Below are 20517 nucleotides of genomic sequence, written 5' to 3' on the forward strand. Positions count from 1 at the left end.
AAGTTTGCAAAGGCATTAGATTAGAGCTATGGACCAGAGCTAGTCAATGTTGCAATGCAGACAGACTGTCTTTCAGTTTCATGCTAGCTATTAATAATTGTCTCACTTTTGAAGTTAATAACAAGGAGATGCAAAGATTCAAACCAGCAAAATATATTTTGAAAGTACATAAGTTAATAACAAGGAGATGCAAAGATTCAAAAACAGCAAAGTTGTTCCAGAGTATAGATGGCTCTGAGCAGTTCTAAAGCCACCCAAGCTTTAGAACTGCTTCACCACTTTTCAAGATATATAAAATACAATTTTTTTCCTGTCTCATAAGAGGGCCGTTTATCATTAGGCAGATTTTTTTTAAACAATATTAAAAATATATACACGATTATAATCGTGCCAACGATGGCTTCCAATATTAACGTATTGAAACTTTATCAGGAATAGAAAAAGCCTACCGTTTCTATTAGCTTAAGTGGATTCTCCATCGATTATGTCACTGGTGGACGGGTTTCTGAACTGCCCACAGCCCTCCCATGAGACACAGAATGAGTAGGAAAAAAATGGCATTTTATAATGAACATTAGTGACTAATTATATGGAGGCTAGATTGAAAAGTGGTCCTTTAACCTGACTCCGCCAGATGGTGTCGGTATTGATTCACAAGTTCACACAGCCACTGAAAAAAAGCTAATGTGATTGTGAAGCAAGCTTGTCTTCCATCTGGCAGTCAGGTACTGTACTCAGGTTACCACTGTGTATTATTCAAACAAAAACGGTAGTTATAGGCCTATACATTGTATTTATATGCTGATCCATTTTCTGGCAATTGGGTAAAAGAAAGCAGAATAGAAACCATGTGTATAAAAAGTATTCTTACAATAAAAACATCCACGTCATGTCAGATATGATATCTGACCAATGGCTATAAAATTCTACCAGTCACTCAAAACTTTGCATTTCTCCAGTGTTGGGAAACTTGGGAAAGTTAACTTTCTACATGAACTAGTTCAGTTCAGAAATGTAAAATTAACTAGTTCAGTTCATAATGCAACTTTTCATGGTTCTACAGACTTTATTCCTATTGGGAATAAAGTCCAAACCTTAAAAAAAAAATCCCGTTGGGATTAATAATGTGACAACCTTTACAATATATCCATTACCATTATCCAAATTAAATCATTTTATATTTATTTTTTACATTTTGGAAAAAATTGCCAATTTAACACCGAGGTGCCCACTCTTCCTGCACCCTTCTGCAATGTGAAATGCCAATGGCGGTATTGCAGTCTGTACCGCAGACGAAAAGAGAGTTGCGTCAGAAGGCAAAGCTCTCCGTCTATCCGAGCAATCTTCGTTCCTACTCTCACCTATGGTCATGAAGTGTGGGTCATGACCGAAAGAACAAGGTCACGAACACAAGCAGCTGAAATGAGTTTTCTCCGACGGGTGGCTGGCATCTCCCTTAGAGATAGGGAAGTTCAGTCGCGCGGGGGAGACTCGGAGTAGAGCCGCTGCTTCTTCGCCTGGAAAGGAGCCAGCTTAGGTGGTTTGGGCATCTGGTTAGGATGCCTCTCGAGTGTCTCCCTAGGGAGGTCCTCGACACACGTCCCACTAGGAGGAGACCTCGGGCAGACCAGGAGGGATTACATCAATAAGCGATTGGAAGCCATTTTTCAGTTTCCAAAGGAAGCGCACCTGTTTTTATTTCTTTACAAGTTTAGTAGTTTACCTCAGTGTTTGGGGACATGTTCTGTGTCTGCTGTCTTTGTAGATTGGCACAAGAGTCATCATCCAGTTGTAAAATACGTGTTGCACGCTCCAGAGAAAGTGCACGGCTGAGAGAGATTATGTTGATTTGGTGTCAAATTTGGGCTTATTGGTGGGTTTTTTGCTACATATTAAGACCTGTTCATGGTGTGTTTTAGCTGGGTTTTCACCTGGAAGGCTCTATAGAAATCTGACACATTCTTGAACGAACTGTGAGAGTGTGACGTTTGTCGTTCACACAAGTCAGAATAGAAATGAACGTGTTCACAATAACGTTCATCAAGCAGAAATAAATTACGTTCAGTTCAGGTTCACCCAAAATATGAACGGGTTCGTGAACGATCGTTCATTGAACGTGTTCAGGGACAACACTGCATTTCTCCAATATTATTTTTAAGACCGTGGTCATTTCCAGAGGTTTGGCAGTCCTCTTCTTAATGTTTATCAAGGGCTCATCATCAGAGCTGTCAGTTGATAATGTGAGATTGAGTTCCCCGAAGTCCTTGTCAGTTACTGCATTCAAACAGGAGCGGTGAGAAACACTTGATGACTCTGGACAAATGTGAGAGGGGACAGTATCACATGCAATTCATTTCAATTGAGACTTTCAATTGAGAAATTTAGGCAATAAGATTTTAAAAAGCATTCTTGTCCCTTCTATTCTTATCTTACCCAAAACAGTACTACTCCTTGCTGGTACAGGTTTCTCCTGCTTACATATCAGTTTTGCCAAAGGCACATCATCTGAACTGCTATCTGAGCACAATGGAACTATCATAACGGAAAAGGTGAAGACATGAACATTACATTAGTAATTATTAATACATTATATATTTCCAATTTACTATATGGACACAACAATAATATTTACTAAACGTTACAGTATATCCAACTGGTCACAACCTTTAGTTTTTGCCCTCCTCTTGTTGCACATTGGACTCCCTTCTTTAGAAAGAGCCTTTGTTGTTTTCTTTTTCATCAAAGGTTCATCATCTGAGCTGTCACAATATTCTAGACATGGAACAAGAATGTTATTATTATACATTATATTAGGGGGAAAAATGAAACCTTGGCACAAAGAGATGAGATGTGAATGCAAAATAATTGAGAACAGTTTTCATATTCATACGTACCCTGTTTATGTGGAATAGCTTTGCTCTTTTTACGTAAGGTAGTTTTCTGCGATGTTACAACACGTGGCGCTCTTTGTTGTGCCTTGCGTCTCTCTGCAAGTTCACTTAGGGGTTCATCACTTGAACTAACATTATCATGTGATGCTTCTGTGTTACAGAATGAAAAATGCAGTATTCAATAATAAATATCAAATACAGAGGTTTATTTTTTTGTACAGTTATTCTGTAGTCTCACCTTTCTGGCCTCTTTTGAGAGTTGTTGGTTTCCACACAGTTTTGAAGGACACTTTGGTCACTGCCATCAAATGTTCCTCATCTGAGCTAACTTCATTTTCCTTTGTCAAATCTGAAACAGTTTGGATAAAACAGACATTTACAAATAGTATCCAGACACAATGCAACCCGTTAAAGAAAACGTGCTATGTACTTAAATGTTAAATATCAAGTACAATGAGATTTATACAACTTTACAATAGTCTCCACACTTTACTGTATGTGATTTGGACAAAATGAAATACCATGATACATTTGGCCAAATAGCACAACCTCAATATTGTGATGATTATATTGCTTCAAGCTGGATTTATTTTTTGAAAAACTCAAGACGATATCTAGTCTCATATCACAATGTCAATGTAATATCGCCCAGCCCCATTACAATGTGCTTAAATGTTAAATGTCAACCTAAACTACAAAATAGCATAGTTTGCACATGGTAGGTGCTATATTAGAGCACCTTACAATAGTGCCAGAGCAGCATCACATGTGTATGTAAAAGTGTGTATTTGAATGTTGAAAAAGAGATGAAAGAAGAAAAAAAACTTTTACGAGAAAAGTTGTGTACGGGAACTTCCAAACAGATTCATAACATCACAAAACGTAGAAGAAAGATCGGTCATAGATCAATAAATAAATATTTGTACCTGCTCTCCTTTTAATCTTGGAGTTGCCATTGCTGCTTTTCCTTTTAATATCATTACTTGACGATTTCTTTGCCAGAAGAGAACTTCTATTTATCAGGGGTTCATCTTCAGAACTGTCATCTGATCCATGCAACACAAAGACAAGTTATTGTAGCAGGTGCAGTACTGAGGGCTTGATGCAACAGGTGAGTTATTTATGATTGCAGGTGGAGAACCACACAATCACAGGTTTCGACTGTTTTGCACAGTGGTCAGTATCTTCGCGGCCTGCTGAAATATCCATGAGCTCCTTTTTGCTGCTCTGGAATGTCATGTAAAGTCTTCAAAAATAATACCCTTATTTACAAATATGTGCCTTCACAAAACAGTGAGCCCACTCGTGTCAACTGCTCTGGAAATTAAAAATAAGGTCCGTACACTGGCCAAATAAGCTCCACTGTTTATTAAGTTGAACGTTTTGATCACACAGATTTGTTCATCAGATCCGAAGATCCGAGTGTTCAATAAGGTTTTATAGTCCATTCAATTCTCTTCTATTCTTACCCAAAACAGGACTCCTCCTTGCTGGTACAGAGGTCTTCCTAACAGGTTTCTCCTGCTTGCATTTCAGTTTTGTCAAAGGCACATCATCATCTGAACTGCCATCTGAGCACAACGGGACTATGATAAATGGAAAATGTTAAGACATGAGTCACACATGACCATCAAATGATTAATTATAATTAACCATTTTCCCCTATACTGTATATAGAACTTGGCCAGTGATACATCCAATAAAGTAGAGACCACCTGGGGAAAAGGCTATGCATTTGGCCTGTCTTCAAATGACACTAGTAAAAACATCTAAATAAGTCTAAATAAATGCATGTAAAATAATCACCTGTATTTTCTGTGCAGTCCAGTTTTTTTCCATTGCTTTCTGCCTTTTGTGCTAGTGAAGATGTCTTTGTTTTCTTTATCAAGGGCTCATCATCTGAAGTGTCTTCCATCCCTGCTAATAACAGAACATACACAAGCATGTATTATACAATTCTCATAACATCTCTATGTCTGTTCATTCAATTATCTTCTATTCTTACCCAAAACAGGACTCCTCCTTGCTGGTACAGAGGTCTTCCTTACAGGTTTCTCCTGCTTGCATTTCAGTTTTATCAAAGGCACATCATCATCTGAACTGCCATCTGAGCACATATGGACTATATGGAAAATGTTAAGACATGACCATAAAATTATTAATTATAATTAATTTGATTGAAGAATACAAGAGTAGACATCATACAAATGATAAAGAAATGTATGTAAAATAATCACCTGTTGTCTTATTTTCTGTGCAATCCAGTTTTTTTCCATTGCTCTCTATCTTTTGTGCTGGTGAAGATGTATTCCTTGTCTTTATCAAGGGCTCATCATCTGAAGCTGTAGTCTCACCTTTCTGGTCTGTATTGAAAGTTGTTGTTTTCCCCACAGTTTTGGAGGACACTTTAGTCACTCTCATCAAAGGTTCCTCATCTGAGCCATCTTCCTTTGTCAAATCTAAAACGGTTGGATAAAACAGACATTTACAGATAAGTAATGTATCTTTTTGCAAAGCAGAGTCAGAGCTAAGGATTGGATTCTCTGTCAGTCTCCGTTAGCTTGTGGAGAAAGGTTATAAGATGTACACTATCGTCATTCATCAGCATTGTCATCTTCTTAACAGGTTTTTCCTGCTTGCATTTCAGTTTTGTCAAAAGGCACATCATCATCTGAACTGCCATCTGAGCACAACGGGACTATGATAAATGGAAAATGTTAAGACATGAGTCACACATGACCATCAAATGATTAATTATAATTAACCATTTTCCCCTATACTGTATATATAACTTGGCCAGTGATACATCCAATAAAGTAGAGACCACCTGGGGAAAAGGCTATGCATTTGGCCTGTCTTCAAATGACACTAGTAAAAACATCTAAATAAATGCATGTAAAATAATCACCTGTATTTTCTGTGCCATTTGTGCAGTCCAGTTTTTTTCCATTGCTTTCTGCCTTTTGTGCTAGTGAAGATGTCTTTGTTTTCTTTATCAAGGGCTCATCATCTGAAGTGTCTTCCATCCCTGCTAATAACAGAACATACACAAGCATGTATTATACAATTCTCATAACATCTCTGTCTGTTCATTCAATTCTCTTCTATTCTTACCCAAAACAGGACTCCTCCTTGCTGGTACAGAGGTCTTCCTTACAGGTTTCTCCTGCTTGCATTTCAGTTTTATCAAAGGCACATCATCATCTGAACTGCCACCTGAGCACATATGGAAAATGTTAAGACATGACCATAAAATTATTAATTATAGACATCATACAAATGATAAAGAAATGTATGTAAAATAATCACCAGTTGTCTTATTTTCTGTGCAATCCAGTTTTTTTCCATTGCTCTCTATCTTTTGTGCTGGTGAAGATGTATTCCTTGTCTTTATCAAGGGCTCATCATCTGAAGCTGTAGTCTCACCTTTCTGGTCTGTATTGAAAGTTGTTGTTTTCCCCACAGTTTTGGAGGACACTTTAGTCACTCTCATCAAAGGTTCCTCATCTGAGCCATCTTCCTTTGTCAAATCTAAAACGGTTGGATAAAACAGACATTTACAGAGAAGTAATTTATCTTTTTGCAAAGCAGAGTCAGAGCTAAGGATTGGATTCTCTGTCAGTCTCCGTTAGCTTGTGGAGAAAGGTTATCTGTACACTATCATCATTCATCAGCATTGTCATGAACTGAAAGGCCTGCCCTAAGACACAGTATAGTATTGTGATTTATTGCAATGTAAGAGAGCAGCGTAGCCAACACCAACTCATGAGTCCTGACTTGCTGCCATCGCTGTAATTGTGTGATTGATTGAACATTTTATGTTAATGAATGGGGATACATATTTATGTATGAATATTGCATTTTCTATTATTAATCTAATTCCCCTTTTAATCATAATGTGTTTAAAACTTGTGCCAGTTTAATAACAGAAAATACCACCTGACCTGGCATTGTTTTGCCATGGAAAAAGCTCAATCTCAATCTTCATGACACTAAAGTTTCATTTGATTGAAGAATACAAGGGACATCATGCAAAGTCTAAAAAAATGCATGTAATATGATCACCTGTATTTTCTGTGCCATTTGTGCAGTCCAGTATTTTGCCTGTGCTCTCTGCCTTTTGTGCTAGTGAAGATGTCTTTGTTTTGTTTATCAAGGGCTCATCATCTGAAGTGTCTTCCATCCCTGCTAATAAGAGAACACACACACAAGCATATATTATAATATTCTTTTAACATTTCTATGCATGTTCAATAAGGTTCTTTTAAGTTGTGTTCGCGAAATATTTCGCTCTATGGGAGGTTTTCCTTGCAAAACCGAGGTGCAGAACTTCATTTTAATGAACTCATCGCAGGACAGAAACTCTGCCCTGCGGGTTTAAGAGATGCGTGACGTCAGACGCCAAGACCCTGGGGGCTTAAAAGGGGGGTCTACGTCACCAGCTCTCATTCGCTTTCCTTCTGCCAAGAGGTACCGCAAGAATTTCTAGCCAAGTTTGTTTGGAGTGATTAACGTCTCGAAAATCGGGCAAGAGAAGGCCTCGAGCTCCGTGAGACTCTCCGACATCCCTGGATACTGAACTGCAGAAAGAAAAATAATTTACACGCCTTTTTCCCTAGCAAGTTATTAGTTTGACAAGCTTCGGAAACTACTAGTTTTCTTACAGGTAAACTTGCCGCTCGAGCGGGAAGTTAACCAGCATTAGCTAACAGTTTAGCTCGGGCCGCCACCGCCTAAGCTTCACTTTTCAGCTTTTTAACTTTTACGACTAACTTTGTTAGCCTAGAGCTCCGGCCGCCAACGCCTGCTCTCTCAGCTTAGCTTTTCTCGCCGGGCCGCCAACGCCTTAGCGCCTAAACGCTAGCTTTTCGTCCTCGACAGAATGTCTAAACACACGTCGAAGACCAAGAACACTTCTGAGGAACGCCGTCTCCGTCGTGGACACGAGGGAAGACCCCAGAAGAGATGCGCCGTAGGAGCATGCGGCAACACGATGTCCGGACAGGACGAGCACCAGGTCTGTCTCTACTGTCTGGGCCTCGCTCATGCCCGTAATGCGGTCAACGGGGACGGAGCGGTCTGCTCCCCTTGCGACCACACCAACGACGCTACCAAGAGGTCTCGTCTCTTCCGTGTCAAAGAATACTTTGCCAAGTTCGAGTACGAGAAACCCAATGACCCGTGGCCGTCTGAAGTCCTGACAACCGGAGGACAGCCACGCACAGCCCCGAGGGTGAGATTGGACCATAGAATGGACTTCCCGCCGCTAGCACGCAGCACCCCGGCGCCACGTGCTAGCAACGCTACCCAGGAGCAGCCCGTCGCGGCCCCACGGACCCGCGCTCCAGCCACCGCCACCTCCTCCCAGGCCTCGGCAGTCAGGGCTGCCAACGCCCCCGAATACGAGGCTCTGGGAGCGAGGCCTAAAGTGACAACCAGGCCTCGCCAGCCAGACAGCGGGAATAACCTTCCTCCAACAGGGCAGCCAAAGCCCGCGGAGGTTCTTCCTCCCGCTCCAGTGGCCATACCTCGCCAGCTGCTCGTCAGAGCCACTATGGAACCCCCGCCTAAACGCGCAGCACGCCAGGATCCTTCCCCACCACGCTGGGCCGACGAGGAGGAGGAGGAAGAAGAAGGTGAATATGTCCCTTCTTTCCAGGCGCCCTATGACGAGGATTTCGTTATCGTCGACGAGGCTAGTTACCAAGATTACGAGTACTACGACGACAATAATGATGATGGCCATGACGACGACATGCCCCGTCTCCCCGAGGAGGACGACGGCACCATGCAGGTCGAACAGCAGCAGCAGCCAGAGGCACAGGACCCCACTGACATGCTCATGGATGATTCCAACATCATGGGCATTTACAAGAAGGCGGTCCAGCGCTGCAACCATGAGTGGCATGAGTCCACCACCCAAAGGCTGAAGTGGGAAGGTAGGAATGAGAAACATCTCCCCCCCCCCCCACCAAAGAAGCAGAGACTCCCCCGTGGTCTGGGCTTCTTTGAAACCATCACCAGCGCCTGGGAAAAACCCCTGGTTGAGGCAGAGTGCTCCTCCCGCAGCACCAGGGGCGTTATGGATGTGGTGGGCATGGAAGACATGTGCCTGAATTCTATGCCTCCCATGGACAAGGCCGTGGCTTCTTACCTGGCCAACCCTTCAGTCCCACGGGTGGTCCCCATGGACAGAGAGCCTACTTTCTCCACCACAGCAGACAAAGAGGCCTCCAAAATCAACAAATGGCTGCATGGCCATCTGTGCTTCGTGGCCAAAGCAGTCAATGCTGGAGCTCTCCTGCAGGGATCTGCAGAGAAGCTCCTCCTGGAGATGGGGAACACGTCCAAACCAGAGCAACTGGCTGAGCTCCGCCGTCTCAATCACGAGATGGCGTCTCTGCAGTGCGAAATAGCGGACCACACAGGGAAGGCCCTCGTGTCCACCATCCTACAAGAGCGGATGAGGTGGGTCAACCTGGCCCCCCTCTCCGACTCTGTCAAGAGGGACATGGTGGCAGGCCCCATCGCCCCTGACAGCCTTTTCCACGGGGCCCTTGAAAAAATGTCCATCTCCATCCAACAGGCCGAGACCTCCAATAAAACCATGAAGGCTCTCGAACCTCTGGCCACCCAGACCGCTTCCAGCCGCCCTAACAAGGCCAAGAAGGCGCCATGGAAGCCCAGGGCGGACAACAAGGGCCCGCCTAGGAACCAGGACCGTGGCGGGGACAGACAGCAGCAGCAGAGAGGCCCAGGACGTCCCAAGGCCGACAGCCGCCGCTCTCCCCCGGCCTACAAGAAGGACGCTCCCAGAGGACGTGGTTATGGGAAGCGTAAATGACCTGCCCGGCCGGGTTCAGAGGGGGGTCAAGGCCGCACCCCCCCTTCCTCCTACAGTTCAGAGGTCAACGCCGAGAGTAGTGGTCTCGGACCTCACTCTCGAGCCGAGGCTCAAATGTTTCAAGAGGGACGTACATGCAGATGCTGCCTCTGTACTAATCCCCAAAAATGTTGTCATGTGCAATTCACATGTGTCTGTTTTATTGTCAATAAAGAGAAAACAAAAAAACAAAAAAACACAAAAAACAACAATGAAACGAACTCTGAAGGGCATAGGCCCAAATGTGGGAGGCATAACCCGCTCTGTGCCAGCTTTAAAAGCTGTCACAGGCCAGAGCCGTCACGCCAAAATTTTGTTTCACTCTCTCACAAAGAGAGAGAGGAAATTAAATGGAAGGTCATCCCTCTACGCGCCCAGGCCACTAGAGGGCACCAGAGCCTCACAGACAGAGCCTCCCTCGAGAACAGGGAGCCCTCTGTCCTGTCACCTATCACAGTGGCGGAGCTGCGGGGCATCCCCGTGGATCATGCGCACTATAGCGACAGGGTACAGGCTCCAGTTTGCCTCGAAACCACCCACGTTCGAGAGAGTTATTTTCTCTCGAGCGAGTGGAGGGGCGGTGCACATTCTGCAGGAGGAAATTTTTTCCCTCCTAAAGAAAGGCGCCATTTCAGAGGTCTCTGCCAACCAGTCTCTCAACGGATTTTACTCCCGTTACTTTCTGGTAAAAAAGAAAGGCGGCGGACTCCGCCCCATTCTAGATCTAAGAGCCCTGAATCGTTTTTTGAAGAGATTCCGCTTCAAAATGCTGACGCCTCCAGTCCTACTGCGATCACGCCGCAGAGGGGACTGGTTTACGTCAATAGACCTACAGGACGCATATTTTCATATTCCAATTTACCCACCGCACAGAAAATGTCTGCGCTTCGGGTTCAAAGGGAGAGTGTACGAGTACAATGTCCTCCCTTTCGGAATGTCCCTAAGCCCGAGAGTCTTTGTGAAATGCACAGCAGCAGCTATAACTCCACTACGACAACAGGGCATTCGTCTAGCCACGTATATAGACGACTGGATTCTGTCAGCAGACTCTCCACGAGAGGTACTGCTACACACACATCTAGTACTCAACCACCTCCACTCACTGGGTTTTCAAATCAACCAGGAGAAGAGCATGTTAACTCCGACACAGTCTATAGACTTCATCGGTATAACACTAGACTCGATCTCATTCACAGCTCGCCCGAGCCAAGAGAGAATAGAGGCGATAATACACTCCGCAGCATCATTCAAAAAGGAACGTTCGATTCCTTTCCATGCATGCCTCCGGATGGCGGGGCTTATGGCCTCAGTGGTTCACATAATTCGCCTAGCCAGGCTGCATATGAGACCTTTCCAACGGTGGATGAATGCGTTACGCATACCTATGCACCATCGCCACCAGAGGGTGATAGTGACGTCACAATGCGTGCTGGCCCTACAATGGTGGGCAGACAGACAGACTCTCTCAGAGGGCGTCCCTATGGGCAGACCTCTGACCAGAAAAGTTGTCACCACAGACGCCAGCATGACTGGCTGGGGAGCCACGTTGGAAGGCACTACAACCAGGGGGATGTGGACAGAACAATTGCGCTCCTACCACATCAACTATCTGGAGCTGATGGCGGTTTTCCTCGCTCTGAGGGATTTCGAACCGCGCATACAAGGTTGTCACGTTCTGGTCAGGACGGACAATACAACAGCTATGTGTTACATCAACAAGCAAGGGGGACTCAGATCCCCTCGCTTGCACCAATTGGCTCAGAGACTCACAATGTGGTGCGACGCACATCTTCTATCCATCACAGCATGTCACGTCCCAGGTATCCTAAACACAGGGGCGGACCTGCTGTCCAGAGGACCCCTCCGCTACGCAGACTGGTCGCTACATCCCCAGGTAGCGAACCAGATCTGGGACAGGTACGGGACACCCGAGGCGGACCTGTTCGCCTCAGAGCAGAACACGAAGTGTCCTCTCTTCTTCTCGATGGGGGGACCATCGACGCTGGGGCTAGACGCCCTAGCACACCAATGGCCCAGGTCCCTCCTCTACGCTTTTCCCCCACTGAGTCTCATTCTTCCCACTCTGGACAGAGTGAGAACTCAGGGTCTGATGGTACTACTAGTAGCACCAGCCTGGGGCGTCTGGAGGTCGGAGATAGCCCCCCTCCTCTACAACCAGCCATGGCAGCTCCCTCTACGGGCAGATCTTCTCACGCAAGCGGGTCGAGAAATCTTCCACCCTTGCCCCAAGGACCTAGACCTGTGGGTCTGGCCCGTGAGAGGCTAATGCTAACTGAGGCCGGCCTCCCTCCGAATGTTGTTGCAACAATTCAGAGAGCCAGAGCCCAGTCAACAATGACTCGCTACGAAACAGCTTGGCGCATCTTCGAGCAGTGGTGCTCAGAACGACCTAACCAGGTTATCTCATTCCAAGCTTCAGTAGTCGACGTCCTAACATTCCTGCAGGAGTTCCTAGACAGAGGACTAGGCCTCTCCTCAGTTAAAACCCACCTGGCAGCTATCTCAGCCTGCCATGTGGGTATTAATAACCAGACTGTATGGAAACATCCTCTGGTAAAGCAGTTTGTGAAGGGCGTACGCAGGGATCACAAGGTCAACAGGTCCCTGGTCCCTTCATGGGATCTGTCTCTGGTCCTCAGGGCTCTAACCACCGAACCCTTCGAGCCACTGCAGACTGCAGACCTAAAATGTCTTACGCTAAAGACAGCCCTCCTAGTTGCACTAACAACCGCTAAAAGGGTTAGCGATCTACACGCACTCTCGACCTCTCCAGAGTGCATGAGATTCGACGAAAGGTCAACCAAGGTCACCATTAAAGCAAACCCAGCCTTCTTACCAAAGAACGCCTTTTCAGTTTGTGTACCGGTAGATCTGCAGGCTTTCCACCCCCCTCCCTTCGCTACCGAAGAAGATAGGAGGCTGAACTGCCTCTGTCCAGTGAGAGCCCTTCGCACTTACATGGACAGAACAGGCCCCTCCAGGATAGGTCAACAGCTGTTCGTATCCTGGGGCGCCAGAACCCTGGGAAAGCCTGTCACAAAGGTCACTATCTCAAACTGGATAGTGCAGGCCATTCGCCTGGCCTACACTACCCAGGGAGTGGAGCCCCCACTAACACTGAGGGCTCATTCCACAAGAGGTATGGCAGCATCCTGGGCACTCCACAAGGGTGTCTCAATCCAGGATGTCTGTACAGCGGCAAGCTGGTCCTCCTCCTCGACCTTCGCCACATACTATAACCTAGATGTGGCAGCGCCCTCACTGGCGCACGCGGTCTTAGGAGCTGCGGCTGCCGCACCCTAAATGTACTTCAGGTAAGTCCATTTCATAAGAGCTCTAGAGGAAATAAGGCAGTAACCCCCCCTGCCAGCTCCCTCTATAAAACCCAAGCTGCCCAGGGCAGACTCCACCCTGCCCTATTCAGCAGCTCTGGAAAGACATGTGACAGTCTAAGACTGGCACCTTTCCACCCTGTGGGACCGGGCTACGAACCTAAGGTTCCCTAGCCCTTACTTCCTAAGTCCTAGGACTCACTTGGCTAGTTCAAGATACGGGAGTTCATAAGGTCCCATAGAGCGAAATATTTCGCGAACACAACTTAAAAGAACATGGAGGTTACTCACTTCGGACAATTTTGCCACTATTCTTTTTGTTGACTTTAGTTCTGCTTTTAACACTATTCAACGCCATCATATGATCAAGAAACTCCATCAGCTCAACGTCCCCCCACTCCTCATACACTGGACTCACAACTTCCTGAGCAATAGACCACAAACAGTTAAAGTAGGTACATCATTCTCATCAACAGTTATCACCAACACAGGGGCCCCTCAAGGCTGTGTCCTCAGCCCCTTCCTCTACACTCTATACACAAATGACTGCATTAGCCCCTCACCCACTAACATCACATACTTTAAATACTCTGATGACACTGCCATTCTCGGACTGCTCCATGACAATAACTCTATTACGGTCTATCAGAATACCATTTCTCATCTCACACAGTGGTGCACTGACAACTATCTAGAGTTGAATGTGGTCAAAACAAAAGAACTGGTCATTGAAACAAACCACACCGGACTCAACCCACTCCTCATAAATGGTAAAACAGTAGAACAGGTAGACAGCTTTACATATCTTGGACTCACATTGGACAATAGACTTAGGTTTGATCAACACATTACATCTATCCAGTCACGCTTTCAGCAAAGACTCCATGTAATCCGTAAATTAAGATCATTATCTGTTGCTCCTCATCTTCTGCTATTATTGTACAAAAGCATTATTCAACCTGTTCTGTTGTACTGTTCTGCATGTTTCTACACCATACTGTCCATGCCTAACAGGAACAAACTTTTCAGTATCACCCGTATTGCTTCCAAGATCATCGGACTTCCTACACCCACACTTTCTGATATGAACAATAATGCCATCACACGGCTAGCACTTTCGATATCAAATGACACTGATCATCCCCTGTATCGCTTCTTTAACCTCATGCCATCTGGACAAAGATACAGAACCTTGCCATGGAAAAAGGTCCGTTTTAGTAGGAGCTTTGTCCCCTCAGCCATCGCGGCTTTAAACAAACTGCCCCGCCGATAGGATGGTTCTGTACACAGTGGGGACCTCATGTTATTGTTTTTGTATTGTCTTGGTGTTATGTGCTCTGTGTTGTTTTGATGTGGGTGTTGAACAGATTGTGAAGACAAATATCCTTCGGGACAATAAAGATTATTATTATTACTTTAGTAACCATGGTTCTTTAAGTAAGTGAGCGAAATATTTCGCTGAACACCCTTCTGTCTTGCTCTTGGCAGAAGGAAAGTGTTCGAATGAGAGCTGGTGACGTAGACCCGCCTTTTAAGCCCCCAGGGTCTTGGCGTCTGACGTCACGCATCTCTTAAACCCGCAGGGCAGAGTTTCTGTCCTGCGATGAGTTCATTAAAATTAAGTTCTGCACCTCGGTTTTGCAAGGAAAACCTCCCATAGAGCGAAATATTTCGCTCACTTACTTAAAGAACCATGGTTACTAAAGTAACCTCCATGTTTTAGTCCATTCGAACGTGTCGCATCGTTTTGCCATGGAAAAAGCTCAATAATCTCAGCTATGCATTTGGCCTGTCTTCAAATGACAAAAGATTTGAATTTAATTGAAGAATAGAGACATCATACAAAGTCTAAATAAATGCATCTAAAATGATCACCTGTTGTCTTATTTTCCGTGCCATTTGTGCAGTCCAGTTTTTTTCCATTGCTCTCTGTGTTTAGTGCTAGTGAAGATGTCTTTGTTTTGTTTATCAAGGGCTCATCATCTGAAGTGTCTTCCATCCCTGCTAATAAGAGAACACACACAAGCATATTATAATATTCTGATAACATTTCTGTGTGTTCAATAAGGTTTTATAGTTCATTAAATTCTCTTCTATTCTTACCGAAAACAGGACTCCTTCTTGCCGGTACAGAGGTCTTCCTTACAGGTTTCTCCTGCTTGCATTTCAGTTTTATCAAAGGCACATCATCATCTGAACTGCCAACTGAGCACAACGGGACTATGATAAATGGAAAATGTTAAGACATGAGTCACACATGACCATCAAATGATTAATTATAATTAACCATTTTCCCCTATACTGTATATAAAACTTGGCCAGTGATACATCCAATAAAGTAGAGACCACCTGGGGAAAGTGCGTGTCTTTGGCCTGTCTTCAAATGACACTAGTAAAAACATCTAAATAAGTCTAAATAAATGCATGTAAAATAATCACCTGTATTTTCTGTGCCATTTGTGCAGTCCAGTTTTTTTCCATTGCTTTCTGCCTTTTGTGCTAGTGAAGATGTCTTTGTTTTCTTTATCAAGGGCTCATCATCTGAAGTGTCTTCCATCCCTGCTAATAACAGAACATACACAAGCATGTATTATACAATTCTCATAACATCTCTATGTCTGTTCATTCAATTCTCTTCTATTCTTACCCAAAACAGGACTCCTCCTTGCTGGTACAGAGGTCTTCCTTACAGGTTTCTCCTGCTTGCATTTCAGTTTTAGCAAAGGCACATCATCATCTGAACTGCCATCTGAGCACATATGGACTATATGGAAAATGTTAAGACATGACCATAAAATTATTAATTATAATTAATTTGATTGAAGAATACAAGAGAGTAGACATCATACAAATGATAAAGAAATGTATGTAAAATAATCACCTGTTGTCTTATTTTCTGTGCAATCCAGTTTTTTTCCATTGCTCTCTATCTTTTGTGCTGGTGAAGATGTATTCCTTGTCTTTATCAAGGGCTCATCATCTGAAGCTGTAGTCTCACCTTTCTGGTCTGTATTGAAAGTTGTTGTTTTCCCCACAGTTTTGGAGGACACTTTAGTCACTCTCATCAAAGCTTCCTCATCTGAGCCATCTTCCTTTGTCAAATCTAAAATGGTTGGATAAAACAGACATTTACAGATAAGTAATTTATCTTTTTGCAAAGCAGAGTCAGAGCTAAGGATTGTATTCTCTGTTAGTCTCCGTTAGCTTGTGGAGAAAGGTTATCAGATGTACACTATCATCATTCATCAGCATTGTCATGAACTGAAAGGCCTGCCCTAAGACACAGTATAGTATTGTGATTTATTGCAAAGTAAGAGTAGAGCGTAGCCAACACCAACTCATGAGTCCTGACTTGCTGCCATCGCTGTAATTGTGTGATTGATTGAACATTTGATGTTAATGAATGGGGATACATATTTATGTATGAATATTGCATTTTTTATTGTTAATCTAATTCCCCTTTTAATCATAATGTGTTTAAAACTTGTGCCAGTTTAATAACAGAAAATACCACCTGACCTGGCATCGTTTTGCCATGGAAAAAGCTCAATAATCTCAGTGTAATGGTATGTCTCTGCATTTGGCCTGTCTTCAAATGACACTAAAGTTTCATTTGATTGAAGAATACAAGGGACATCATGCAAAGTCTAACAAAATGCATGTAATATGATCACCTGTTGTCTTATTTTCTGTGCCATTTGTGCAGTCCAGTATTTTGCCTGTGCTCTCTGCCTTTTGTGCTAGTGAAGATATCTTTTTGTTTATCAAGGGCTCATCATCTGAAGTGTCTTCCATCCCTGTGAATAAGAGAACACACACACAAGCATATATTCTAATATTCTTATAACATTTCTATGCATGTTCAATAAGGTTTTAGTCCATTCAAACGTGTCGCATCGTTTTGCCATGGAAAAGCTCAATAATCTCAGCTATGCATTTGGCCTGTCTTCAAATGACAACAGATTTTAATTTAATTGAAGAATAGAGACATCATATAAGTCTAAATAAATGCATGTAAAATGATCACCTGTTGTCTTATTTTCTGTGCCATTTGTGCAGTCCAGTTTTTTTCCATTGCTCTCTGTGTTTTGTGCTAGTGAAGATGTCTTTGTTTTGTTTATCAAGGGCTCATCATCTGAAGTGTCTTCCATCCCTGCTAATAAGAGAACACACACAAGCATGTTATAATATTCTTATAACATTTCTATGCATGTTCAATAAGGTTTTAGTCCATTCGAACGTGTGGCATCGTTTTGCCATGGAAAAAGCTCAATAATCTCAGCTATGCATTTGGCCTGTCTTCAAATGACAAAAGATTTGAATTTAATTGAAGAATAGAGACATCATACAAAGTCTAAATAAATGCATGTAAAATGATCACCTGTTGTCTTATTTTCTGTGCCATTTGTGCAGTCCAGTTTTTTTCCATTGCTCTCTGTGTTTTGTGCTAGTGAAGATGTTTTGTTTATCAAGGGCTCATCATCTGAAGTGTCTTCCATCCCTGCTAATAAGAGAACACACACAAGCATATTATAATATTCTGATAACATTTCTATGTGTTCAATAAGGTTTTATAGTTCATTCAATTCTCTTCTATTCTTACCCAAAACAGGACTCCTCCTTGCCGGTACAGAGGTCTTCCTTACAGGTTTCTCCTGCTTGCATTTCAGTTTTATCAAAGGCACATCATTATCTGAACTGCCATCTGAGCACATAGGGACTATCATAATGGAAAAAGACATGACCATCAAAAGATTAAAGATATTTTTTCCATTTTTACTTATACTGACAGTGACATGTAATTTATTTACTAAACCCGTTATCTAACTAAATCGTCAAACTAATCATTTTAGTAATGTTCTCAAAATGGACAAAAAATTACCATGTACAGCGCCTAAATTTGAGGACCGAATTGCCCAAAAATGTATTGATTGATTGAAACCTTTATTTATTCTCGAAAGAGCAAATAACATGTATGATGCCGAAATTGGCACTGTGATTGGATGGAAGGTGTGCCATTCTGCGCTGTGATTGGCTGAGCATTGCATAATGGGTGTGGCACAGGGGACACCCATGATATATGAGTGGCAAATATTCCGTGCTCAAAATTTGAGGACGGAATTGGTGCTGAAATGTGTAAGTAGGTTAATGTATACATCTATTAACCTACTCAAGTGGATTTTAAAGACAGAGGAAAGACAAGAGAGGACAGAGCCCGGACCCTCCTTCACCTGGGTGAAATGTACTCAGAATGCACTCTGTGTTTTGTGCTAGTGAAGATGTTTGTTTTGTTTATCAAGGCCTCATCATCTGAAGTGTCTTCCATCCCTGCTAATAACAGAACACACACCTTGTGTGTTCTGTTATAATATTCTATTATAATATTCTGATAACATTTCTATGTGTTCAATAAGGTTTTATAGTTCATTCAATTCTCTTCTTACCCAAAACAGGACTCCTCCTTGCCGGTACAGAGGTCTTCCTTACAGGTTTCTCCTGCTTGCATTTCAGTTTTATCAAAGGCACATCATCATCTGAACTGCCATCTGAGCACATAGGGACTATCATAATGGAAAAAGACATGGCCATCAAAAGATTAATTATAATTAATAATTTTCCATTTTTACTTATACTGACAGTGACATGTAATTTATTTACTAAACCTGTTATCTAACTAAATCATCAAACTAATCATTTTAGTAATGTCCTCAAAATGGACAAAAAATACCATGTACAGCGCCTACATTTGAGGACCGAATTGCCCAAAAATTGATTGATTGATTGAAACCTTTATTTATTCTCGAAAGAGCAAATAACATGTATGATGCTGAAATTGGCACTGTGATTGGCTGGAAGGTGTGCCATTCTGCGCTGTGATTGGCTGGAGCATTGCATAATGGGTGTGGCACAGGGGACACCCATTATATATGAGTGGCAAATATTCCGTGCTCAAACTTTGAGGACGGAATTGGTGCTGAAATGTGTAAGTAGGTTAATGTATACATCTATTAACCTACTCAAGTGGATTTTAAAGACAGAGGAAAGACGAGAGAGGACAGAGCCCAGACCCTCCTTCACCTGGGTGAAATGTACTCAGAATGCACTCTGTGTTTTGTGCTAGTGAAGATGTTTGTTTTGTTTATCAAGGGCTCATCATCTGAAGTGTCTTCCATCCCTGCTAATAACAGAACACACACCTTGTGTGTTCTGTTATAATATTCTATTATAATATTCTGATAACATTTCTATGTGTTCAATAAGGTTTTATAGTTCATTCAATTCTCTTCTTACCCAAAACAGGACTCCTCCTTGCCGGTACAGAGGTCTTCCTTACAGGTTTCTCCTGCTTGCATTTCAGTTTTATCAAAGGCACATCATCATCTGAACTGCCATCTGAGCACATAGGGACTAAATGGAAAAAGACATGACCATCAAAAGATTAATTATAATTAATAATTTTCCCATTTTTACTTATACTGACATTTAATTTATTTACTAAACCTGTTATCTAACTAATAATCATCAAACTAATAATTTTAGTAATGTCCTCAATGGACGAAAAATTACCATGTATGGCGCCAACATTTGAGGACCGAATTGCCAAAATATTACCATGTATGGTGCCGAAATTGGCACTGTGATTGGCCGTTGTGATTGGCTGGAAGGTGTGCCATTCTGCACTGTGATTGGCTGAGCATTGCATAACGGGTGTGGCACAGGGGACACCCGTTATATATAAGTGGCAGATATTCTGTGCTCAAAATTTGAGGACGGAATTGGTGCTGAAATGTAGGTTAATGTATACATCCATTAACCTACTCAAGTGGATTTTAGTGACAGAGGAAAGACGAGAGAGGACAGAGCCCGGACCCTGCTTCACCTGGGTGAAATGTACTCAAAATGCACTCAACCAAATTCACAGCATTCAGCAAAAGAACGAAAAAAAGAATATCGTCATATCCCCAAACGGGTATGGACTAGTATTCATAATTTTCTTCATACTCTAAATATTTTATAAGGATACCAATTTTCTTTTCCTTACCACTTTTGTCTTTTCCTGAATTATTGTTTGACTCCATGGTTGAGCTGTTTGTGGCTTCATGCAACAGGTTTTCATTATTTTGTGGCTTTGTTATAAGGGTTGCGAGAGGTACATCATCATCTGAGAAGTAAGACATGATTTATTAAATGTCTAACTCTTATAGAACACACACACACACACACACACACACACACACACACACACACACACACACACACACACACACACACACACACACACACACACACACACACACACACACACACACACACACACACACACACACACACACACACACACACACACACACACACACGTTCAGTAGCCGCAATTTGAAACTCTAGATTT

The 20517-nt window shown here is 43.0% G+C and overlaps 2 protein-coding genes across 25 annotated transcripts in view; one reads left to right on the forward strand and one right to left on the reverse strand.

The window, feature by feature from the left end:
• Positions 1 to 137: 137 nt before the first annotated feature.
• The window catches only part of LOC306938164 (uncharacterized protein), a 21999-nt gene continuing 1619 nt past the window's right edge, over positions 138 to 20517 (reverse strand). For 2 of the 24 annotated variants that reach the window (XM_079522193.1, XM_079522209.1), the window contains exons 2-27: positions 20170 to 20289; positions 19419 to 19535; positions 18572 to 18688; positions 17731 to 17847; positions 17509 to 17631; positions 17155 to 17283; positions 16802 to 16924; positions 16009 to 16230; positions 15775 to 15891; positions 15567 to 15689; positions 15231 to 15347; positions 15003 to 15131; positions 6957 to 7079; positions 6201 to 6422; positions 6006 to 6107; positions 5800 to 5922; positions 5129 to 5350; positions 4897 to 5013; positions 4698 to 4811; positions 4361 to 4477; positions 3818 to 3937; positions 3130 to 3240; positions 2895 to 3041; positions 2665 to 2772; positions 2434 to 2532; positions 138 to 2313 (exon numbers count right to left, since the gene is read on the reverse strand). In XM_079522193.1, the coding sequence (XP_079378319.1) occupies positions 2108 to 2313; positions 2434 to 2532; positions 2665 to 2772; positions 2895 to 3041; positions 3130 to 3240; positions 3818 to 3937; positions 4361 to 4477; positions 4698 to 4811; positions 4897 to 5013; positions 5129 to 5350; positions 5800 to 5922; positions 6006 to 6107; positions 6201 to 6422; positions 6957 to 7079; positions 15003 to 15131; positions 15231 to 15347; positions 15567 to 15689; positions 15775 to 15891; positions 16009 to 16230; positions 16802 to 16924; positions 17155 to 17283; positions 17509 to 17631; positions 17731 to 17847; positions 18572 to 18688; positions 19419 to 19535; positions 20170 to 20289 (3485 nt within the window). In that variant the 3' untranslated portion in view covers positions 138 to 2107. The remainder of the gene's footprint in view (positions 2314 to 2433; positions 2533 to 2664; positions 2773 to 2894; positions 3042 to 3129; positions 3241 to 3817; positions 3938 to 4360; positions 4478 to 4697; positions 4812 to 4896; positions 5014 to 5128; positions 5351 to 5799; positions 5923 to 6005; positions 6108 to 6200; positions 6423 to 6956; positions 7080 to 15002; positions 15132 to 15230; positions 15348 to 15566; positions 15690 to 15774; positions 15892 to 16008; positions 16231 to 16801; positions 16925 to 17154; positions 17284 to 17508; positions 17632 to 17730; positions 17848 to 18571; positions 18689 to 19418; positions 19536 to 20169; positions 20290 to 20517) is intronic. The other 22 variants (XR_013791680.1, XM_079522199.1, XM_079522194.1 and 19 more) reach the window with 22 other exon arrangements.
• ints8 (integrator complex subunit 8) overlaps positions 19904 to 20517 on the forward strand; it is a 19343-nt gene continuing 18729 nt past the window's right edge. The window contains exon 1 of the mRNA XM_079522217.1: positions 19904 to 20097. Within this exon, the coding sequence (XP_079378343.1) occupies positions 20017 to 20097 (81 nt within the window). The 5' untranslated portion in view covers positions 19904 to 20016. The remainder of the gene's footprint in view (positions 20098 to 20517) is intronic.

Source organism: Electrona antarctica, assembly GCF_951216825.1.
Source record: "Electrona antarctica genome assembly, chromosome: 15".
Lineage (NCBI taxonomy): Eukaryota > Metazoa > Chordata > Actinopteri > Myctophiformes > Myctophidae > Electrona > Electrona antarctica.